We start from the raw sequence: 18,786 nt of genomic DNA on the forward strand, positions 1-18,786 counted from the left end.
AGGCCCCGTTTCAATTTAGTATTTGATCCTTTGCCAAGATGTGATGCGTGACAAAATGCTCATAATTCCAGCAATGGTTGATGGGTTCCTAAATTGCCAACAAATTTGCAACCAAACAAAACATCAATAGACTTGTTCGATTTCGGAACCCATTGCCATCTCCCGTTGGAAGGGCTGCTTCACTGAAATGTGGTGATTTTTTTTAAATTCCCAATATGTCGCAATTTTGTGCCCAATTTTTTAACTGCATTGAATTTGCCCTGTACCTATGGTTTATAGTCCAAGTTAAGATATCTCCATTTCGGGCTTAACTTCTAGAGAGATGAAGATGAGTATGATAGATTCACATACGCCCTAAGCTGAAACAGTGAACACCATTTGATTGGTCAATCCACAATACTTGCTGCGAGAGAGATCTGGGTTTGAACCCATTTTTTCATTGGTGTGTGCTTGGTGAGATCTCAAAAGGTTCTAAGTTAATGCAGAAGTCTGAGCACAACTTTCACATGGCGATGTGCATTCTCAAGCGATCAGATAATCAGTGTGTCCACAAGGAGCAGCGGATAATTCTCTACCATTGCAAGGGACAAAGTTATTGAGGCTCATCCGGCCAGCGCATCCAGTTTCCTTTGGAGGAAGTTCGGGGAGGAGATTTAAACCCCGGGATCTTTCTCACTCTAGGAAACAGCGCTAACCACTGCACCACGTCCCTAGACTACACTGGCTCCTTTTGTAGGGCACAGTTACGTATTAAACAACTGCGCTATTAACATTCCTCCTCTCATTAACAATAGTTTATGATACGTATGGTAAACGGATGGTTAAGCTATACTACAGTTTCACGGGGTCAATCAAGTATGAGACCTAAATCTTGTTTTGTATTCGGAGTGCTAGGGTCGAAGGGTTAAACCTCACACGGTCACATCGTCCGTATAAAGTTCCTATAGGCAGTATGAGTGTCCCTTTCAGATTGGTTCTCTATTTGTGGGTGGGGTTGGTTTGTACTACAACAATTCTCCACCTAATGGTGTCATTATACATATAAGTAATGAGGGATCTTTTTTATCTCCAATTTTTGTATTGCTTCAGGCATGGCAGTCCTTAAGCGAAGTAAGCCTGAAGGACAAGGGCTGCTAAACTGTCTGTATGCTTTTCTTAGTTGGTCCTTTTGTATTTGAAGGTGAAACCAATTTCAAGTCTAAGCTTGACCGTTAGATGATAGGCGTAAAAAAGTAAAGGCAGATCAGTCAGATTGTTGTCGTTTTTGTTCATCTTGATGTGAAGAGTTAATAGTGTAATTTTAGTCGAAACTAGATCGAATAACTTCTGACCATAAATCTCAACTGAAACAGATGCAGGTGACTGTTTACGAAGCCCAAGTTGTTTTTCTTCCAAAGCTCCAGCACTGGGAGTTGTTCTAAAACGTATTTCAAGGTCACAGCTGATTTGATTCAAAACAACATTTATTTATTTTTAGGGGGGGAGTGCCTTTTACTTCAGCAAAGCCTGGCAAGGATCTCAGTAAGTATGGAGTCTAAACTAACCTAACCTCGTTCAAGTTCAAGTTCAGTGATCGTTTGTCGATCCATCGATGTTGTAACGTGGTCCAATTACAACTCGTTCAGGGTGATCAAGGAACTGGAACAGCCAATTTATTCCCCAACATGGCAACAAGCAACCAAGCAAACAAACACTTAACCCATAAGGCAAATTCAGGGGATCTCAGCAGCTGTGACTCCTTCAATCTATTTTCCCGACATTGCTCAGCTTGTCGGATCTTGGTACATTCATTCGGGTCCAAGGTCAGTGTCAATGCGTCAATTTCTGAACTGGGTTGATGCTGATGTGTACTGATTAGTTGGAACCGACAAGTGTTCTCGACCTTACTCCCGATACAAGTGTGATCCAATAACGATTCCATGTTGCCTAAAACCAACATTGCTGGGCTGACCTTTCCTAACATGGAAAGAGATGAGACATTCCGATCAAGCATCAAGCATCAGCACACCCACTCATCTCATGTTCTCTGGCCTGATATTATGTGCTCATGGGGAAATGGAGGAGAAATATGGAACTTAGTTACTCATTACCGAACTATACTACATATAATCAACGGGATCGGAAAGTGGAAGTTCTAGGTTCTGGGCCACTAACAGAAACGGAAGTACTTTCACACTTGGAAACTTTTTCCTTGCGACGTCCAGGGGTCTTCTTATCCAAACTATTGCACCCGCTCAGTCTCCAGTGGATGAATAATAATAATTTAGAGTAGCAGCTCTATGAAGCAGAGCTATGTATTGTAGTAGAACATTAAGAACTCAATATGATAGCTTATCAGGGGTTGGAACGATTTATTTGACTCCTTGGACTGCTTCAGATCCACAAATTTGAGCCATGAAAATCGTCTGAGACCACGTTAGCCTGAGAAGAAACCCGTGAATCCTGATCTTGAACTAATTGATTGCCTGGGGGAATCCAGCTTTTGAAGACGTCTTTCAAAAGGAAACCCTCAAGCTTACCCCCGCATCAATAAAATGATCATGTGCCAAGCTTTCAATTCGTCTTTAATATTTGAACAGCGTCAACTCCATACCAAGTCTCCCGGAACGCTCCAACTTTCGCTTTTCCCTCAAGAAAAACTTGGTTCTCACAATAATGTGAATAAGGAAAATGGGGCCGATCCTCCCTCCCATGTGTTCCCATGGGAGCAATAATGATGTAGATGGTAAATCACCTCAGGAAACTCGATCTGGACTATGAAAGGCCAGTAGCGCACCTTCAAATTTTGTACGTAAGAATCTTTAGGGAATGGTCTCCCTAGAACTCAACACCTGGCAAGGATTCTTTTCATTTCATGTAATCAAAAGAATGTTTAGGGTTCTTCAGAAAGTTGGGCTGAAATATTATGCACTGACGGACGTTTCAAAGGTAAACCTCAATTATTTTTTCTTGCTTGCTTGCATGTCTTTTCAAAGGTGGTCGTTGAGTTGTTCAAGGTTAAAAATATGGGCATTAACTCTTTCCCTCATGATTTACGGACCTGATACCGTTTTTGGCATTAACCGAGTATTTGACTTCTGTTTCAGTGAATTGAAAGTTTGCTTTTAATTCTTTCATCTGATAATGTTAGGTGTACCTTTTTTGATAACGTAAGCTTAAAATGCATAGTTTTTTTCCCGAACAGGTAAAAGAATTATCCGTTGGAACGTTTGCTACACGAACATTGTGCCTGTTGGTGTAAAATGAAAAGGAAATCAGCTTATGTCATTACTTATGTCAATAAATACGGTTGTTTTACATTCGAGCAAAATATCGCGCATTTCCTAACCAATTCAATTATTCACTCGTGATGCTCTCTATCAAGCATAACATATCAACATTTAGTGAAGTAAAATTTCTAGTCGATGAAACCCATCATAACTGATTTCTAATTCTCCATGTCGCTTTATCTTGTTCCTTTGCCATTCTCATCAAAATAATTTCCATTTAGATCAAAACGAAAAAAAAAAGATTTTTTATCGATACTGATAAACCAAAATGTACAAGTTAACTAACAAAATGAGTTCATGTATTGTTGCAACTGTATGACTTCAGTTTGGTGGAGAACTTATCTACAAGGCAACTTTGTCGTAAAAACATTTTTAAAGTCGTGCACAAACCCAAAAAATACAGGGTGACAGGTCAAAAGCGGAATCAGAATGTAAACTATTGTACATTGTGCCTAATTGCAGGTTTTGTCAACCCTATCATGTCATCCTCTCATTTTCTGAATGGCCCACTATTTAATTGCTTTATTTTTCAATGCAATTTCTTTTTACGTCATGAGCTTTGACATAGATTTCATATCGTGAGAGATGTCCCCGGTTCTGCTTTCTTTCTCAAGGAAACTATTGGACACTTTAAGAGTATCCACACCCACAAAAGAATGGACAATCCGAGACACTGCTTATGGGAAAAATACGTTTGGACGATACGATGGTTGGTCTCTTAGATTAAGGATCAGAGTTTCATAACGAATGAACCAAATTACATGACACCTCGTCAGAATGTTTCGAGGATACTTTGCTTAAACGGTGTGATGCGCAAATTTGGACAAATCTCATTGACGTCACCTCTAGCTCTCCAATAGACAAGTCTAATCTTGATGAGAAACACGACTTTTCTTTTGTTTAATGACTGCAAGTGAAATTTCCCGCATTTCTTTGTCCGAAGAAGCACGAATGTTGTTTTCCAATAGAACGGATATATCGTCAAGAAGCGAGGTCCAATAACTGGTTAGCCCTCGATGGTGCAAAAGTGTTCGCCGTTCTTCTTTTCATGATTGTACACAATAGTCTTCAAGTTCGTAACAAGCGAGAACTAATGTCCAATGATTGTTCCTTCTTAAAGCCATTCATTGAGCTAGTTACTCTATGAATAATATTGCTGGGCACATATCAAAAACGGCAATGAAAAACGACATATATAAAGACATGAAGTCGCAGCAGTTCTGCGAAGATCACTGAATCCCAGGAATTGACTTTCACTCTCTCCGTCCTTCAACGCTCTTGGAGGAGCGTTTTAAAATGGAAAGAGGGAACCCTCCAGCGAAGACGTGTTCCTGATCATTCCTCAAATTCTTTGCACCGAGGTCTTGGAAATGCCAATTTTGAGAGGCGTTGCGTTTTAAAGTTCATTCGAGGCAATTCAATTTCTGGGACGTGTGGCAGAGCTCTGTGCTTGAGTTTCCATAACGGAGAGTAATTTTTAAAGGTGTTTGCGAGGCATATTTGTGATTCAGCCAAGGGTGTTTCTGCCACTTGAACAAGCTCCAAGGGGCATAGGATGAATGCAAAAAATCTCCTTGGAACAGAATGGAACGAGAGCATGGAACTACCCACTATCTCTTCAGAGTTCAGACAGACTTGATACCATCTTTTGAATCGAGAACCGAGACCAGACCCTGCTGAACTTGGAGGTGGTTGGGTTCCAAGAAGATCCCTTCGATTTGATCCAAGTCAAGAGATTTGGAGATGGACATCGATGAAGAACAACATCTTGGGGGAAATCGAGACCTGAGTAGATCCTTTTCAAGATAATCAATATGCATTTGAAATGACGAAATTGAACAAGGGATCATTCGAAGTACAGAGGCAGTTGGTATACAAAGCCAAACTTCCTTGCCCGAACCAAGATTGTGTTTGATAGCCAGTTGTATTTTCCCTCAAAAAGCTGGTTCTTTAAGAGGGAGCCTGGAACACATCAATTTTCAATCATTTGCTCAATTATTTACAGGGCAAGTCTTGAATCCCCATCAATTTCAGAAAATGCTTCCAACAAGAATGAAGAACCTCTGGGAGATTGATATATACTGCTTCATTCTTCATTCCACTAGGTTTTTCTCTAAAATATTCTAAATTGAACTTGATGTTATACGTGAAAAAGGCCATTTTGGAACTCAAAAATGCGTCTCAATTTTATATTTTCTGCACTCGTTTTACCATGTTTCCAAGGCCTGCAATTTTTTGCGCCAAAAGTAAGCGGGAGGAATGCTCCATGCAAAAAACTTTTGACTTGGACCGGATTCCAAAGTTGATCCAGTTGGAGTAAGACGGCAACAAGGAACCACAAAAAGGTCTTCAATATCCAAATATCTGTCTTGACTAAAAATGGTTTTGCCTCCAAAAAGAATCCATAAGAAAACCATCTTTTGGTCAATGCTCAGAATGAAAGATTGGCTATCCAAAAACTCCTCGCACACAAGATTTATTAGCTCTAGTCAGCAGAAGAAAGACGTGGAACATACTGCACATGTATGACGCACGAGATGCTAGCCTATGGATTAGTGCCATTCCAATTCTTGTCACTCCTCTGAAGAAGATTCCAAACACCAACGATCCATTTTGAAATGATATGTTTTTTGCCAATACGAGAATGTGTCAAAAAAACTGGAGAGTTCCTTACATTATGTAGTAGGAGAACTCTTTGAAATTGGACCCATTTACCGTCGCTCTTGGCGTTCCACTTTGTTCCTTTTTCCCTCAAATAAATGCCTCTTAGGTACGTCGAGGATATGCATCGTCTAATTTATCGCTCACGAGCAAGACCTTTTGTGTCACATCTGGAAAGTCCAGTTGTAGGAGTTTCTTTTTCGCTGTTCCACTTTAGCACGCCGATTTAAAGCACTTTCCATGTGTTCCACTGTTCCACTTCAAGACATCCGACTAACTCATGAAGAAGGTTCCGAGACAAGAAGAAGACCGACGAACCTAAATGGGTTCTTGTCTACTACACCCCAAGATCGGGTCCAAACTCGCACACCAACAAAATGGGGGCAAGGAGAACGACGAGAAAGGTGGAACGAGAACTTTGAAACCCGAGCGGGCCGACCTTCAGTGCCTCGGAAAACGAATGCGCGCGAGTGAGCGCGGACTTCTCTGTCCACACTGCCAAGTTCTGTGGGCCTATCAGATTCCTGGGCCTTCTTCTGACGTTGTACGTTGGATCACCCACGCTTCGAAATCGGGAGGGCCTCTGGGAATCGGGAGGAACGGGTGCTCGATGGGTATGACATGTGTCAGTACTCAGTAGTGGTCAATTCATGTTCGTTTGGTCTTTTGAGGTCCACGGCAAATTTCTCTTTGATGCCGTATGCAATGCACAGCGGTACACAGAGCACAAATTACTATTCGTAATTGGCATTTGTATTGCGCTGACTCAGAAAAGGAACCCGAGTTTGTCATAGGCCCTGAAAAACGTTGTTGACCTACGAATATATTTCCCAACCCAAAGCAACAGCCTCTGCTTAACATGCATGGCTTTATATTGTATCTGGACCGTTTATTTGAATGTCATTTCTGAGGCGAAGGCTGGAACAAGTTTTTCTTATTTATATTTTACTTCAGAGAGCAAAACTACAAGTCACCTGAGAAGCGTGTTGGTAAAATTTTAACTTTTCCGGGGAACCAAAGACAACTTTGTGCCCAATTCGAAACGTTTGATCTTGGGAAGTTCGTGAGCCGTGTTTCTTCTCACTTCGGCTAAACGAGCTCCAAGTTCCAATTTATTCAGAGCAAGCTACTTCAGGTCCGAAATGAATTCATATCTTTCTCATTCGTTTGGCCCAAATCAATGAATGCTTTGACCTTTCGAGAAAAAACTATGAAGTTTGAAGTATATCGTGCCTCTTTCCATAATCGGTCAGAAAAGCAGACTTATTAATCTTCGGTCCAACAAGAGTTGTGACAGATTTTTTAGCGAGGGCCCCTAAAACGTATGTGGCTCAATGCCTTTTACAGGGAGATGTGATGATTCATATTTCACACCTCGCTCACCGAACCATTGTTCTTGGTTCATTGGGTGCCACTTTGACGCTGAAAGGACGACCTGTCCACTCTGACTGGTCCAGAATCTTTCGACAGAGGTTAGAGTAGATTGGTACCTCGTTCACCTTCAAGCTTGACGAATTCCCATTTGGCTGATGGGACAGAGAAACCAAGGATAGAAGGAAGGAATGGTCCAAGCCGATAAAACCAACGAAGAGGAGGCCTCTCTCCAATCTTTTTTGTCAATCCCAACCTTGGTTGCGAGTGTCCCTTGTCCCTTGTCAGGCATTATCGGAGACTTAGAGTTTACTCACACGGGCCCAAGGCCCAAGCTTTATATTGGATTGTATAACAAGAAAGAGTGACATTGTTATTCAACGTTTATCCTCTGGTATCCCAAGGAGTCCTTGGAAGGACCGGAGGAGATCGGAATCGACGGGATGACTCAAGACAATCTGGAAACTCTTCGTGTTGTATCTTCAACACAAACACATTCTTCATGATGGCGATTTAGCCTTGCGTCCGAATGCGTCACGGATCTGGATGAATAGTTGGCATGATCCTTCCTTGGATGAGTGTTTTATACAATTCAGGCCCAAAGGGATGGATTGAACAATGGAACCGCTTATGACGAAGGTGGCAGTGGAACAAAGATCCAAAATTAGACATGGCATTTGTTATGAAGTGATTTGTGAATATGATGATCCATGGGTTGGAGCTGAGAAGTGATCTTTGGCCCTGGCTTAGATAAAGCACTAATGGAAGAGACAGAGGCAGACTCGATCCATTAGGAACAGCGACTTCCCTCTGAAGTCATTTCACTGAGACTTTGGGTTCTTCGAGGTTTTGATTTGCTCCGATGTTGTTTGGGTCCAATTTTCCCACTTCGTTCCACCTTGTTTTTCGTTTATTGGAACCTCAAGAACTGGACTACGAACAAGTATAGGTCGGACCCTGGGTGGGAATCGGTATTTTCATCCCATGCGAAAAGCCATTGGGCTTTTTCATCCATCAAATTTGAGTACCTCTTCAAACTTTGAGGGTGGTTTTCGAGGATGGGAAGTGGTTACTGGTCGTTTGAAACTCATTGAGTCGATCATAACAGGCCTTTTTCCTTGTGGAGTAAGTGTCTCATTACTTTTCTGGTCCAAGTCTGAGGTTACTTCAAGACAAGAATATGATCTTTATTAAAAAGTAAACCCAAATATTTTGAATTGAGGAGAATCCGATAGGAAAAATTGCTTTTGACACAACAGGATAATTTTGGACATTTTGGGCGAAAACATCAGACAAATTGACAGAGCATCAATTAACCGGACGAAAAAGAGAATGAAATCTTGTTTTACTTATTCTTTTCACTCACTGTGATGGTCTTGCACGGACAGGAGGCCGGAAAATTGTTTGCTTCAATACACCCCGTGGACAAGGCTAAATCTTATTGAAATAAACGCACACAAAAAAATGCTCTTGAGGCAAATCCGGTTGCGTAAAATTACTTGTGACCATAAAGGAAATTAGTATATTTTTTGAGCACTAGCTTGAAATTAGTTAGAAGTATCCTGTCCATGCATATGCATTACTGGCTTGCATGTCGTCTGAGACTACCTTTAAAAACACATGGGATTTAGGCAAGAAAAAATATTGGAAAAAAGTATGGCTGCTTTTTCAATTCTGTATCTGTAGTAATACAAGGAGGCTTTGAAGATTGTCAAGGCATCCTATCCAAAAAGATTTTGGTAAATAATAGTCGGAACAAATGGTCCTGTCAGATAATCCAAACTGTTTAGATAGTTCTAGCAACAGTTATCTTCGGTTTTAAACTGCTTATTGATTCACACTATGTCTTTTACTATTTAAATTTAGTAGTTGTTAACCACTAGATTTCCATTTCTCAAAAAGCATCGGGTCAAAGTAGATTCCAGTTTCCATTGCATTTCTTTCCCTTGAAGTAGTACACCTCAGTGTGCATCTGTAACCCGGAAAGAACCCTAAATATACCCAAATGTGTCTTTCCGAGAAAAAGTAATAACGAATCCTAATCATAATAAAGACCGAGGAATCAAGGGAACCAGACAATATTCTGGGTCGAACTACTCTCAAATAGGGGTTCCCTGACTAAAAACATCGGTGCTTATAATACGAGGAAAGCACGACGGGAACTTACATTCTTTTGTTTTAGATCTTGGGGGCTTTTACTGATTGGCCTGAACATTGATCAGGATCATGGCTAAGTAAACATTGTTCATGGTGCAACAATCACGTGCGTCACAACATACAAACTGATTGAGGTTGTCTACATGAAGCTCGTTTTGGCAAACACTGCATATTTTAAGCCTCGTAAATTCGGAGAGTCAAAAAAGTGGCATAACCACTAATTTGAAGTCAGAAACGGTAATGAGCTTGGGAAGATAAACAACCGAAGAGAGCTTGAAACTGGGAGAAACGAGCCAATGAGTGTCACTTTTAACACGCATTGGAAGAAACGAACGAGCAAGGTCCACATTTCAAGAGTTCAAAGTAATGGAATAGGACTGGGTAGACTTGGATTGTCGTCGTTGTGCTTGTGATCGTTTAAAAAGACGATTAAGAAGTCTTTTTAACCTATCACGCATGAGCCTTTATTTGTTCCCAACCTTTTTTTTCAAGGCCAAAATGTGAAGGCTAGCGCCAATGGAGACATTACAATAGGGTTAAATGATCTCGAACCATGTTGAGATGACTACGAGTAAGTCCCATGGGTCCACTTTGTGCGCCAATTATGACCCGAAGGAGGATAGACAGAGCAGTCTTTTGGAACAAGGAAATGGCTTCTCTTGGGCTATTGAAAGCAAGTGCAAGAAGAGACAGTTACAAGTTCTTGGCCTTGGTTTCGAATGTGTTTTTTGTTGTGTCCCTGGATACTGAACAAACACCTTCTTTGAACTCTTTGTTCTTTCTTACTTGGTTGGCGCCATTATCAGAATCGATAGAATGGCTAAAATTTGGACCCGAATGGTCCAAGTTGAATTGTTGTACTCTGTCACTATTAGTGGAGAAGGGTCCGATTGGAGGTCCATTAATGATTCACTTGAAAATTGTTCTTTCACACGATGTGGTTGCTTTTTATCAAATCCAACTTCTGTTTTGATAAGCCCAACTGCAAGCCGCCGGATTAGAATACGAACAAAAAGTTGCAAGTTGATTACAGTGGAGACCAATGATTCTAAAGATAACTGTGACTTTGTCTGTGAGAGGCTTCTCTCAAGGAGAGATTTAATCATTAAAAACCATTTTAACGTATTTTCAACTGTAAGTCGTTATTTGTATCATCAGTTTTTCATGGCTTGTCGAAATAGTCTAAATAAATAATGAATAATTGAATTCAAATTCGGCACGGTCTCAAATTTGAGAGTCCCGAACGTGCCAGTATCCAAAACTTGTAAGGACCATAATAAACAGTAATAAACGAACATCAGCTATAAGAAGAGAGTGTATGGATGCGTTTTGGATTTCTCCAAAGCATTCGACAGGGTGGAACGAATGTGGTTATTCCGCAAACTCCAACTCTGGGGAGTTTCGCGTTCAATCTGTGTCCTGTTGTCCAACATCTATGCGGCACTCAGATGCTCCATTCGTTCTGGTGAGGACCTATCCCCATGCTACTTGACTTCTATTGGTCTTCCGCAGGGGGATCCACTATCACCAATTCTTTTCAATCTTTATGTATCCGACCTGCCCGAAGCTCTTACACACCAAGGCCCCACCATCAACCATTTTCCTGTTCAATATATTCAATATGCAGACGACCTGGTTCTCTTGGCTGATTCAGCCGGTGAATTACAAAATGTCATCAATGTACTCCCCGGTGTTTGCCAAGAGAACGAACGGCCTTCAAGTCAACACCATCAAGACGAAGGTCATGGTTTTCCATAAAGGTCGTTTGCCTCCCACCTCCTTCCATATTAACAATAATCCGATTGAAATCGTCAATAATATTAACTATGTCGGTTTCACCTTCTCCACCCAACTCTCCTGCACCAATCATCTCAAATCCGCAATAACTAAGGCCAGGGCCAGGATCGGATACATAAGCAATAAACTTTCCATGAAGAATCTTCCCCTCCCAATAGTCCTTCAACTCTTCCGGATATACGTCATTCCAATTTTCCTGTACGGCCTTCACCTGTGGCTCCCACACTCCGCCCAATCCGCCCTTAAATCCGTCGATGCCACCGTCACCAAGCTCCGCAAGCGATATCTGTGCGTGCCCCAATATGCCGACAATGCATGGACGCATTTTCTATGCGAAACCGAGCCCCTCACCATCGGGCTGGCCAAGTTGGTGTCCAACAGTGTTGGGAACCTGACCTCTCCGGAGGTGATGCCCGGACACAAGTTGTCCTTCCCGGTCAAGGACTTGCTTACACCTTTTTGTCCTTGGCCCGACATCCCTTCGAAGTATTGGCTGTCACGCACCTTTGTCCGGCTCCCGGCCCAATGCCATTGACGACGGGAGCTGACAAAAGATCTGTTCAATCTGGCCCATCCACTCTACTGCAATAACCAAGATTGTCATCATTTACCTTTATCTAACTGTCTTTGTACTATCTGCAACTCACCTCTTACCTTTTTTCATGTCCATTGAACCAATTCTAGTCATACTCATTGTGATATCACTTTCTAGTTAACTATTGTATTGCCTTTATCTTCTTGACATTTTTCTTGATTTATCAACAACCATTGTATGTCTACACATCATATTTTATTTTATAGTCACTTTTACGCCATGACATGACCAGGAGCCGTAATAAAGATTATTATTATCAATAAACATATTGCTGGATCTTAAAATCGCTTCCTATATTCCCTTGTTGTTCTCAGTTGGCGAGTCTGTGGACAATGTCTTCATGTGAAAATGTGACAAGAATTCACAGTCTCTCCATATTTTGAGCCAAGGTGCACACAATGCATCTTGAAAAGCAGACCAATCTCCATTTTTCAAGGGACATCGTGAAAGTCTGGACAGAGTCCTCGCAGGTAAGTTCATCTGTGACCTTCAAAGGATCAAGTCAAGACTTGAACTCTACCCTATGAAAAGGGCACGACTAGTTTGCAGACTGATGCCAAAAGGTTCCAAGTAAGCAATGTCCCAGCATGCGCAATCAAGCCAATCAGTTGTCCTCAAACGCTAACCAGGATGCATACCAAGCATATTAGATAATAGGTGGCCTCATGAATATTCTGGAGGCGTAGAGGTTGTTGTGTTAACGAAATGAGCCGTGCGTAGACTGTGCATCATGGAACAGCAGAAACCTTGTTCCTTGGACAAGCCTAATGCATCTTCGGAGAGACCAGGATGGTTTGGTCCGACCGAATTCCTCCACGTGTCAGAAGGTCGCTGAAACGCCTTTCGGGATTGGCTTACTAAACACACGTGGAAAGCATTCCCGAGCTAATGACACGTGCTCTTATCTGGCAAGCTTTCGGCCACTTTGGATACAATTTCGTGGGTTCGCCGGTTGGCTGGTTTGCTGGTTCGCTTGAGAAGAAAACCCATCATCTAGATAGAGCGAGTGGAACAAGCCTGAGGCTCTTGTAATTTGAGAGCATTAGAGCTCTAAGTAACGACACAATTGAGAGGAAGTCTGTCTCCTTCGTTTTGATTCCGAGAACGCCTCGTTATGAGCGCTGTGTGGGAAAAGAACGCTAGCCTTTTTTGAAGGTCTGATCCGACAACTTGGAGTCCAATCAGTTCCTCGTTGGTAACATGTTCTTGAATAGTTTTCTTGAATGAATCATCAAAGCCAGCAAATATTGGAACTGTGGAGAGTGAGCTCGTGGGATGTGCCAGACGAAGGCGAAAATCCAACGAGAATATAACCTCCCACGGGGACGTGCTCTCTGTGTGTGTTTGTCTTGTTTCCAAGGTGTCTCAGTTTCGAGAACAAGGCCTCGGTTGTTCCAAGAGCAATTTTTTTAGTGCGACTTAAGAGAACTCATTGCGGATCTTGAGGGAATATTGCCACTTCAAAAGGAGCTAATTCGGTTCCAAAACGTTGGGATTCTTCTTTGGTTCCATTTTTCTCACTAAGAGGATGATCAATCCTCCTTCTCTCTCTCATTTTAAGATACACTGTGGTATCGAGTGAGCCAGCCTGTCTGCAGTGATTCAAGAGCCATAATCTCCTTGGTCTTTCTCATTTTGTATGATGTATGAACCAACTTGGGAACGAGATGGAGGGATCAAAAAGGAAGATTGTTCCACGTGCCAGCTACCTAACCTGTCTGCTTATTGGTTCGCTTTGGTTGAGAGACCTGGGGCCGTCCATAATAGTTATGCTAATAATACCTGACGTCAATCCACCGCAATGTAAATGTTCTCATCAAAAGTGGTGGTAGAGAGGGTCCTTTTTTGAGGTTCTGTGTGGAACCAAAGATTGCCGATTCAGTCACCATTTGGCGCTCATCGAAATGATTTGGCAGCATGATTGAAATTGGAACGAAGTCTTCCCAATCCATTTCACGCACTCTTTAGAGCGATTGTACAAGATTCAAAGGACACGGTGCATGCTTAGAGACTGTCATTTTTGGTCTAATATCCAGATTTCTCATCCTGAATTGATCCATAACGGAAAGTTTTAAGTTGACAACTGATTGCCATATTTTTGCTCGTTCGGCTCACTACTGACAATTCCCCCATGGTTCGCGTTCACAACTCAAGTGATGTGGGAACATAACTTCGAGATTCTTTTGAGTTGAACCAAGTAAATAAAAGAATCAGGGAAAGACACCTACTTAACGTGAGTAGGTAATCATTTTAGTTGCTAGAAAGGCCTTCAGTATCAAATATGAGTACGCTGAGCCAATCTGGTTGACCAACTAAGTACCTTGCTTTTGTGAATAACTTACCTACCTGCTTAAACATTCTTTTGATTGAGCTTCACATCTTAGACGCTAGAGAACGTGGGCGAGCAAACGAGCTTTCTCCCGACCATTACGAAAGGCGCCCTCTTTTGAGCAGTGTATCCAAAGAGGATCACGTGGCCTTCAAATAAGTTACGCATACATGTTGATGAGGCTTACCTGAAAATCAAACAAAAGGGGGTTAGTTTTCTTTCTTGGTAAGCGTTGTTAGAAATACTTCAAATCTTAACGCCGTATTCAATCCTAATCACAGGTAAGCGCAAATATCGTTGTTGTGGTTTTTTTTTTTCGTGCCAACCTTAATCCCCCGATCCAGGAGTGTCGTCGCTTGGGATATTGATTGGGCACGGTGAGGTGATGGAACTGTTGAATGAGTTCGCTCCGACGACACTTGGCGCATGCCATGGAGGATTCGGAATCGTCCTCGGAGGCCCTTTCCTCCTCACCATTATCCCCGCTTTCTGACGGGGAAGGTTCTGCAATTTTCCGGAGAAAGAACAAAAAGATGAGCCAGGCGTTTTCATCCAGTTAGTATGATTGTGACTGAGCTGAGCCCAAGCTCATTAGAGCCCTAGGGGCCGTAAAAAGTTGCAGAAATGCGAGTCTCTACCCCGGGTGGGAGTTGAAAATGATGCCTGCGAAGCAAGGGAAATACAACTGGATGGAGAAGACGAGCCCTTCTTGGGTCTCTTTCTTGGCCTTTGGGGCGGTGAAATCGTGTCTTGCCTCTTATTAGTGGAAGAAGGATTCTGGGCGGAGTGGCCCTGAAATTGGATCCCGAGACGCCCGGTGAGGAATTGGTGGGGCCGCTGAGGGAGCTGGACCCCGAAGGAGTTGAGTATGAAGTGGTGGTGGAGGTGGTTGGTGCGGTCAAGGCCGCCATGGTGGGACTACTGCCCCGTCTCTTGTAGTTGGGGTGTGGGCCCATGTCCGGCCAATATGAATGGGAGGGTGGTTGTCCAACTTCCGTCAGGGGGACGCCACTATCGAATTGGAACATTTCACTTTCTATGGGTTCACTCGGTTCCTTCGGTAAATTAGCCCGGGGGGTTACATGAGATTGGTCGATTCATCGCCTCAAGAGGGACATTTCTTAGGAGCTCGTTAGATGTCACTTTTGAAGTTTATCATGCTTCAGATGAGGAGCGATTGGTTTCTGACGTGCTTTTTTTCGACATTGAGGATCGTTCATTCATGCTGTCACTCACTCTCCCTCTCTCTTAAGGTGCTTTAGGTGCTTTAGGTGGATGCCTGAGAATTTGCCAATATGATGACCCAAATAGCCTCCCTCCCCCTTATTGTTTAGATGCTAATGTGGCTGAAAAGGCATTCAATATCCCCCCCCACAAGATTGAGATCGGCCTCATTGATAACAAAGCAAATCAGATGAGAGTACAGACCCCCTATGCCTTGAGGAAGTCGATCTGTAAAGTATTTAAAGCTATTTCAGAGCAACGGCTTGGGATGGAGTACAGCCAAAGTCAAGCGGACCAACCAAGTGCCTCCGGAAGCTCCCAAAGTTCGCCCACGCATCTTTTCCTAGCCCAACTATGCCAAGAATGTTCGTCTTTCAAAAGCAATCAAATGGGGAGGCTGTCTTCGGGTGTCACTTTTTTGCTTCGTTGAACAAACAGAGGCCTTTTTCATCTAGACTGGCTCAGCAATTAGACTAAAGTGGAGGAAACTTGGCTTTGAGGTCCAGGGAAAACGGGTGTAAAATAGGCGTTCTCACGTCATTGGTTCTCTTTTGTTCCGAGCAAGGTGACCAAGGCAGATCTTATTTCAAGGTGCTCCCTTCGCTCAACTTTACACTCAAAAAATCCCATGGTGGCCAATGGCCAAAGAGTGAGTGAGTGAGCGCGAGCGAGAAAAAGAGATTTGCCAACTGAAACTGGTGCCGAACGCTCTTTCCCGCCGGCTTTTACAGAAAAAAGAGAATGTCTGCGAGGAATTGAATTACGCACACGACAGACCTGCAAATTGAGATTACACAATAGCGAGAACCCGGACCCTATTTTCCTCAACCGTTGCAATCGTTGCATGAAAAATCATATTACGACTACACCAATAATCGGCATTGAACTGGGATCGAAACTCAATATGGTGGAAGATACGAGTATGCCATGAAAAAATATGTCATGTTCTGATGGGCTTGCGGATGTCTTGATTGTCTGACGGAGATCAAACAATGGCCTTGAACCCGTGATGATGTGGGCCAGACACCTCATAAAGCGCACACACATACTCATACCAACTAATGAATATGTGAGGAAGCATTCTTTGAAGCCACTGATATCAGTCCGAAGGAGAACTAACGGAATAACTAATCACGTAGTAGTGAAATCGGAAAATGTGATAGCACCTCTTGGCAACAATGCCGGCGAAAAATGTAGCTTTAGGTGTCGATACTCAAATAGTCACTGTGACATGTCGGTTGTGACAGGGATGTCGGCAATCCTGGACTAGGACGATTACTATGAGCTTGTACAACTGCAATCGTTCATGTCCTGACGAATCACCTGAGGACGATCGGGTCCAAGTTTTGGCCGCATCTAAAGGAACAAGATGGCCATCGTAGGACAAGTGACATTTGATTCATGGCCACGTTTTGACCCTATTTGAGCTTTCGACAAATAATGTTGTAATTACTGTAGAGGAACTTAGTTGTTCAAAAAGTTTTGAAACTTTCAGCTCATATTTTCCGTTGTTTTAGGGAAGGATGGTGCGCCACTTCCCTTGACTCAAATCATTTTAGTTGACGGGCACTTAAATCCATGTGGATGATATCTATTGAAGATTCTCATAATCAGGAGATACTCAGCAGCTGGTCTTAGGATCGTTTTCAAGGCAATGACATGCAAAAACAATGCCCGTTTTGTTTATTGATCATGAATGATGCTTGTATAAAGTAGGGAATACGTAGGCGTTGTTGATCCACTAGCATCCTTCAAATCGGACTTGGACAAATTTTTAGATAACATTCCATATTAACCAAATAGATATAAGGGCTAGCCCCGTCTGCCAACTCAAATTCGGACACCAATATAGAAATTAACCAAAGACGAAATCTAATATTCCATTTCAATTCTATAATGAATTTCATTCCCTGCAACGGTTAGGATAGGGTAACGGTTTTCCCGTGAAAAAACGCCAAAACTCCTCCATAGAACAGATTGATGTCATGGGTCCCTTTAACAAGCAGCGTATTTTTGCGTCGCCCCCTGAGATGTGTTGTGAATTTCTCCACGTTCCCTTATCCAAATAAGTACGTATAAAGTAGATGTATATGTTCCAAGACCCCCGGAACCGAGTGCGACCCTTTTCTTGTTACAGGCTGCCTTGATTTGTTCCTTGGACTCCTCCTCACAGACACACCACAGACCTCACTATCAATTATGATGAATTGTGTTGTTCACTAGCAATAAGTAAGTCACCTCACGTCACTCACTCGTTCTCGACTTCCAATTGAGAACTAAGAAAGAACTGAGCACTGAGAAGCGGGAAAACTCGGTCGGGACTCGGACCCGAGTGGGTAAGCCAGTCTCACTTATGGATTCGTCCCAAGTTCTGATCTCAAAACACCTTCGTCGTCTCGGTCAATTTGGAGAGCACTGATTTGTTTGTGTTGACTCGCCTCGCTCACGGCGGCAGCCATGGACCTTACCAAGGCATAATGCTGATGCTGCTCCTGCTGCTGGTGATGATGATGATGATGATGAGGCTTGGGGCATGAACCGAATTTTGTCAATGCACAATAGAGCCACTAACCACCTGAGGAAACGCAAGGCCCGTCCGGGCCTCATTATGCACCCACCTCCACTCTCCAAATCCTCCGATTCTCTTATTCTCCGAAGACCCGGCTGAGATGCATCATTGGCGGTGAAGCACTCGCAGAGACATGCACACACACACACACACGCACACACAGGCACGCATGCAAGAGTCGTGGGATAGGCCTATTTTGAGTTGGGATTCAATCCCACGACCGCCCTCCAAATCAACCTCTATTGTGCCGCGGAGGAGCGCCCCGCTTCCGAGAATCTCTATAGAGACGGGTGTGTGTTCAAGAAGCGACGGACGTAGTCAATTTCAATTTTAAAAAGAACGACGACTCCACGACCTGGACCTGAGACCTTCTCTACTGACACTTGATGTTGTTTCTGGCTTTGGGTGGATAGGTAGGTAGGTAGGTACGCATCAAGGCCGACCTTCGTTCGTTCGAGGACATCCTCCATGGGTGGAGAGGTGAATCACACAATTTGTCGAGATTTGACTCGGATTTGACCCTCAGGGTTGGATGGGGTCACATCACCCAATGACTTCATTTGTCAAACTTTCCCACGGTGACGACTTCAATGGCGATGAAGGCGAAATAATTCTTGGGCTTTGGGTCGTCATTTTTCCTCGTTTTTAAAATGATGACTGTCTGAACTTGGGCTCGTTTCCCCCAACCTCTTTGTAAACCTTCGATTCGTATTCCAAGACATGCTAGCAAGAAAGTTGAAAGAGCGGACAACTTGAATTTTTTTGAACCAGATTTCTCCACTATCCGCCGTCTCTTTGAACCGACTCAGATCTG

The 18,786-nt window shown here is 42.9% G+C and overlaps 1 protein-coding gene across 6 annotated transcripts in view; it reads right to left on the reverse strand.

Annotated features, from left to right (window-relative positions):
* The window catches only part of LOC131876886 (cAMP-specific 3',5'-cyclic phosphodiesterase-like), a 125,191-nt gene that overhangs the window by 75,823 nt on the left and 30,582 nt on the right, over positions 1-18,786 (reverse strand). The window contains exons 1-3 of one of the 6 annotated variants that reach the window (XM_059222418.1): positions 17,539-18,224; positions 14,934-15,190; positions 14,506-14,683 (exon numbers count right to left, since the gene is read on the reverse strand). The exons of 4 other annotated variants lie outside the window; for them this stretch is intronic. In XM_059222418.1, coding sequence (XP_059078401.1) covers positions 14,506-14,683; positions 14,934-15,135 — 380 coding nt within the window. In that variant the 5' untranslated portion in view covers positions 15,136-15,190; positions 17,539-18,224. Of the gene's footprint in view, positions 1-14,505; positions 14,684-14,933; positions 15,427-17,538; positions 18,225-18,786 lie in introns of those variants that run through there. One more of the 6 variants, XM_059222416.1, reaches the window with a different exon arrangement.

This window comes from Tigriopus californicus, chromosome 2, assembly GCF_007210705.1.
Source record: "Tigriopus californicus strain San Diego chromosome 2, Tcal_SD_v2.1, whole genome shotgun sequence".
NCBI lineage: Eukaryota > Metazoa > Arthropoda > Copepoda > Harpacticoida > Harpacticidae > Tigriopus > Tigriopus californicus.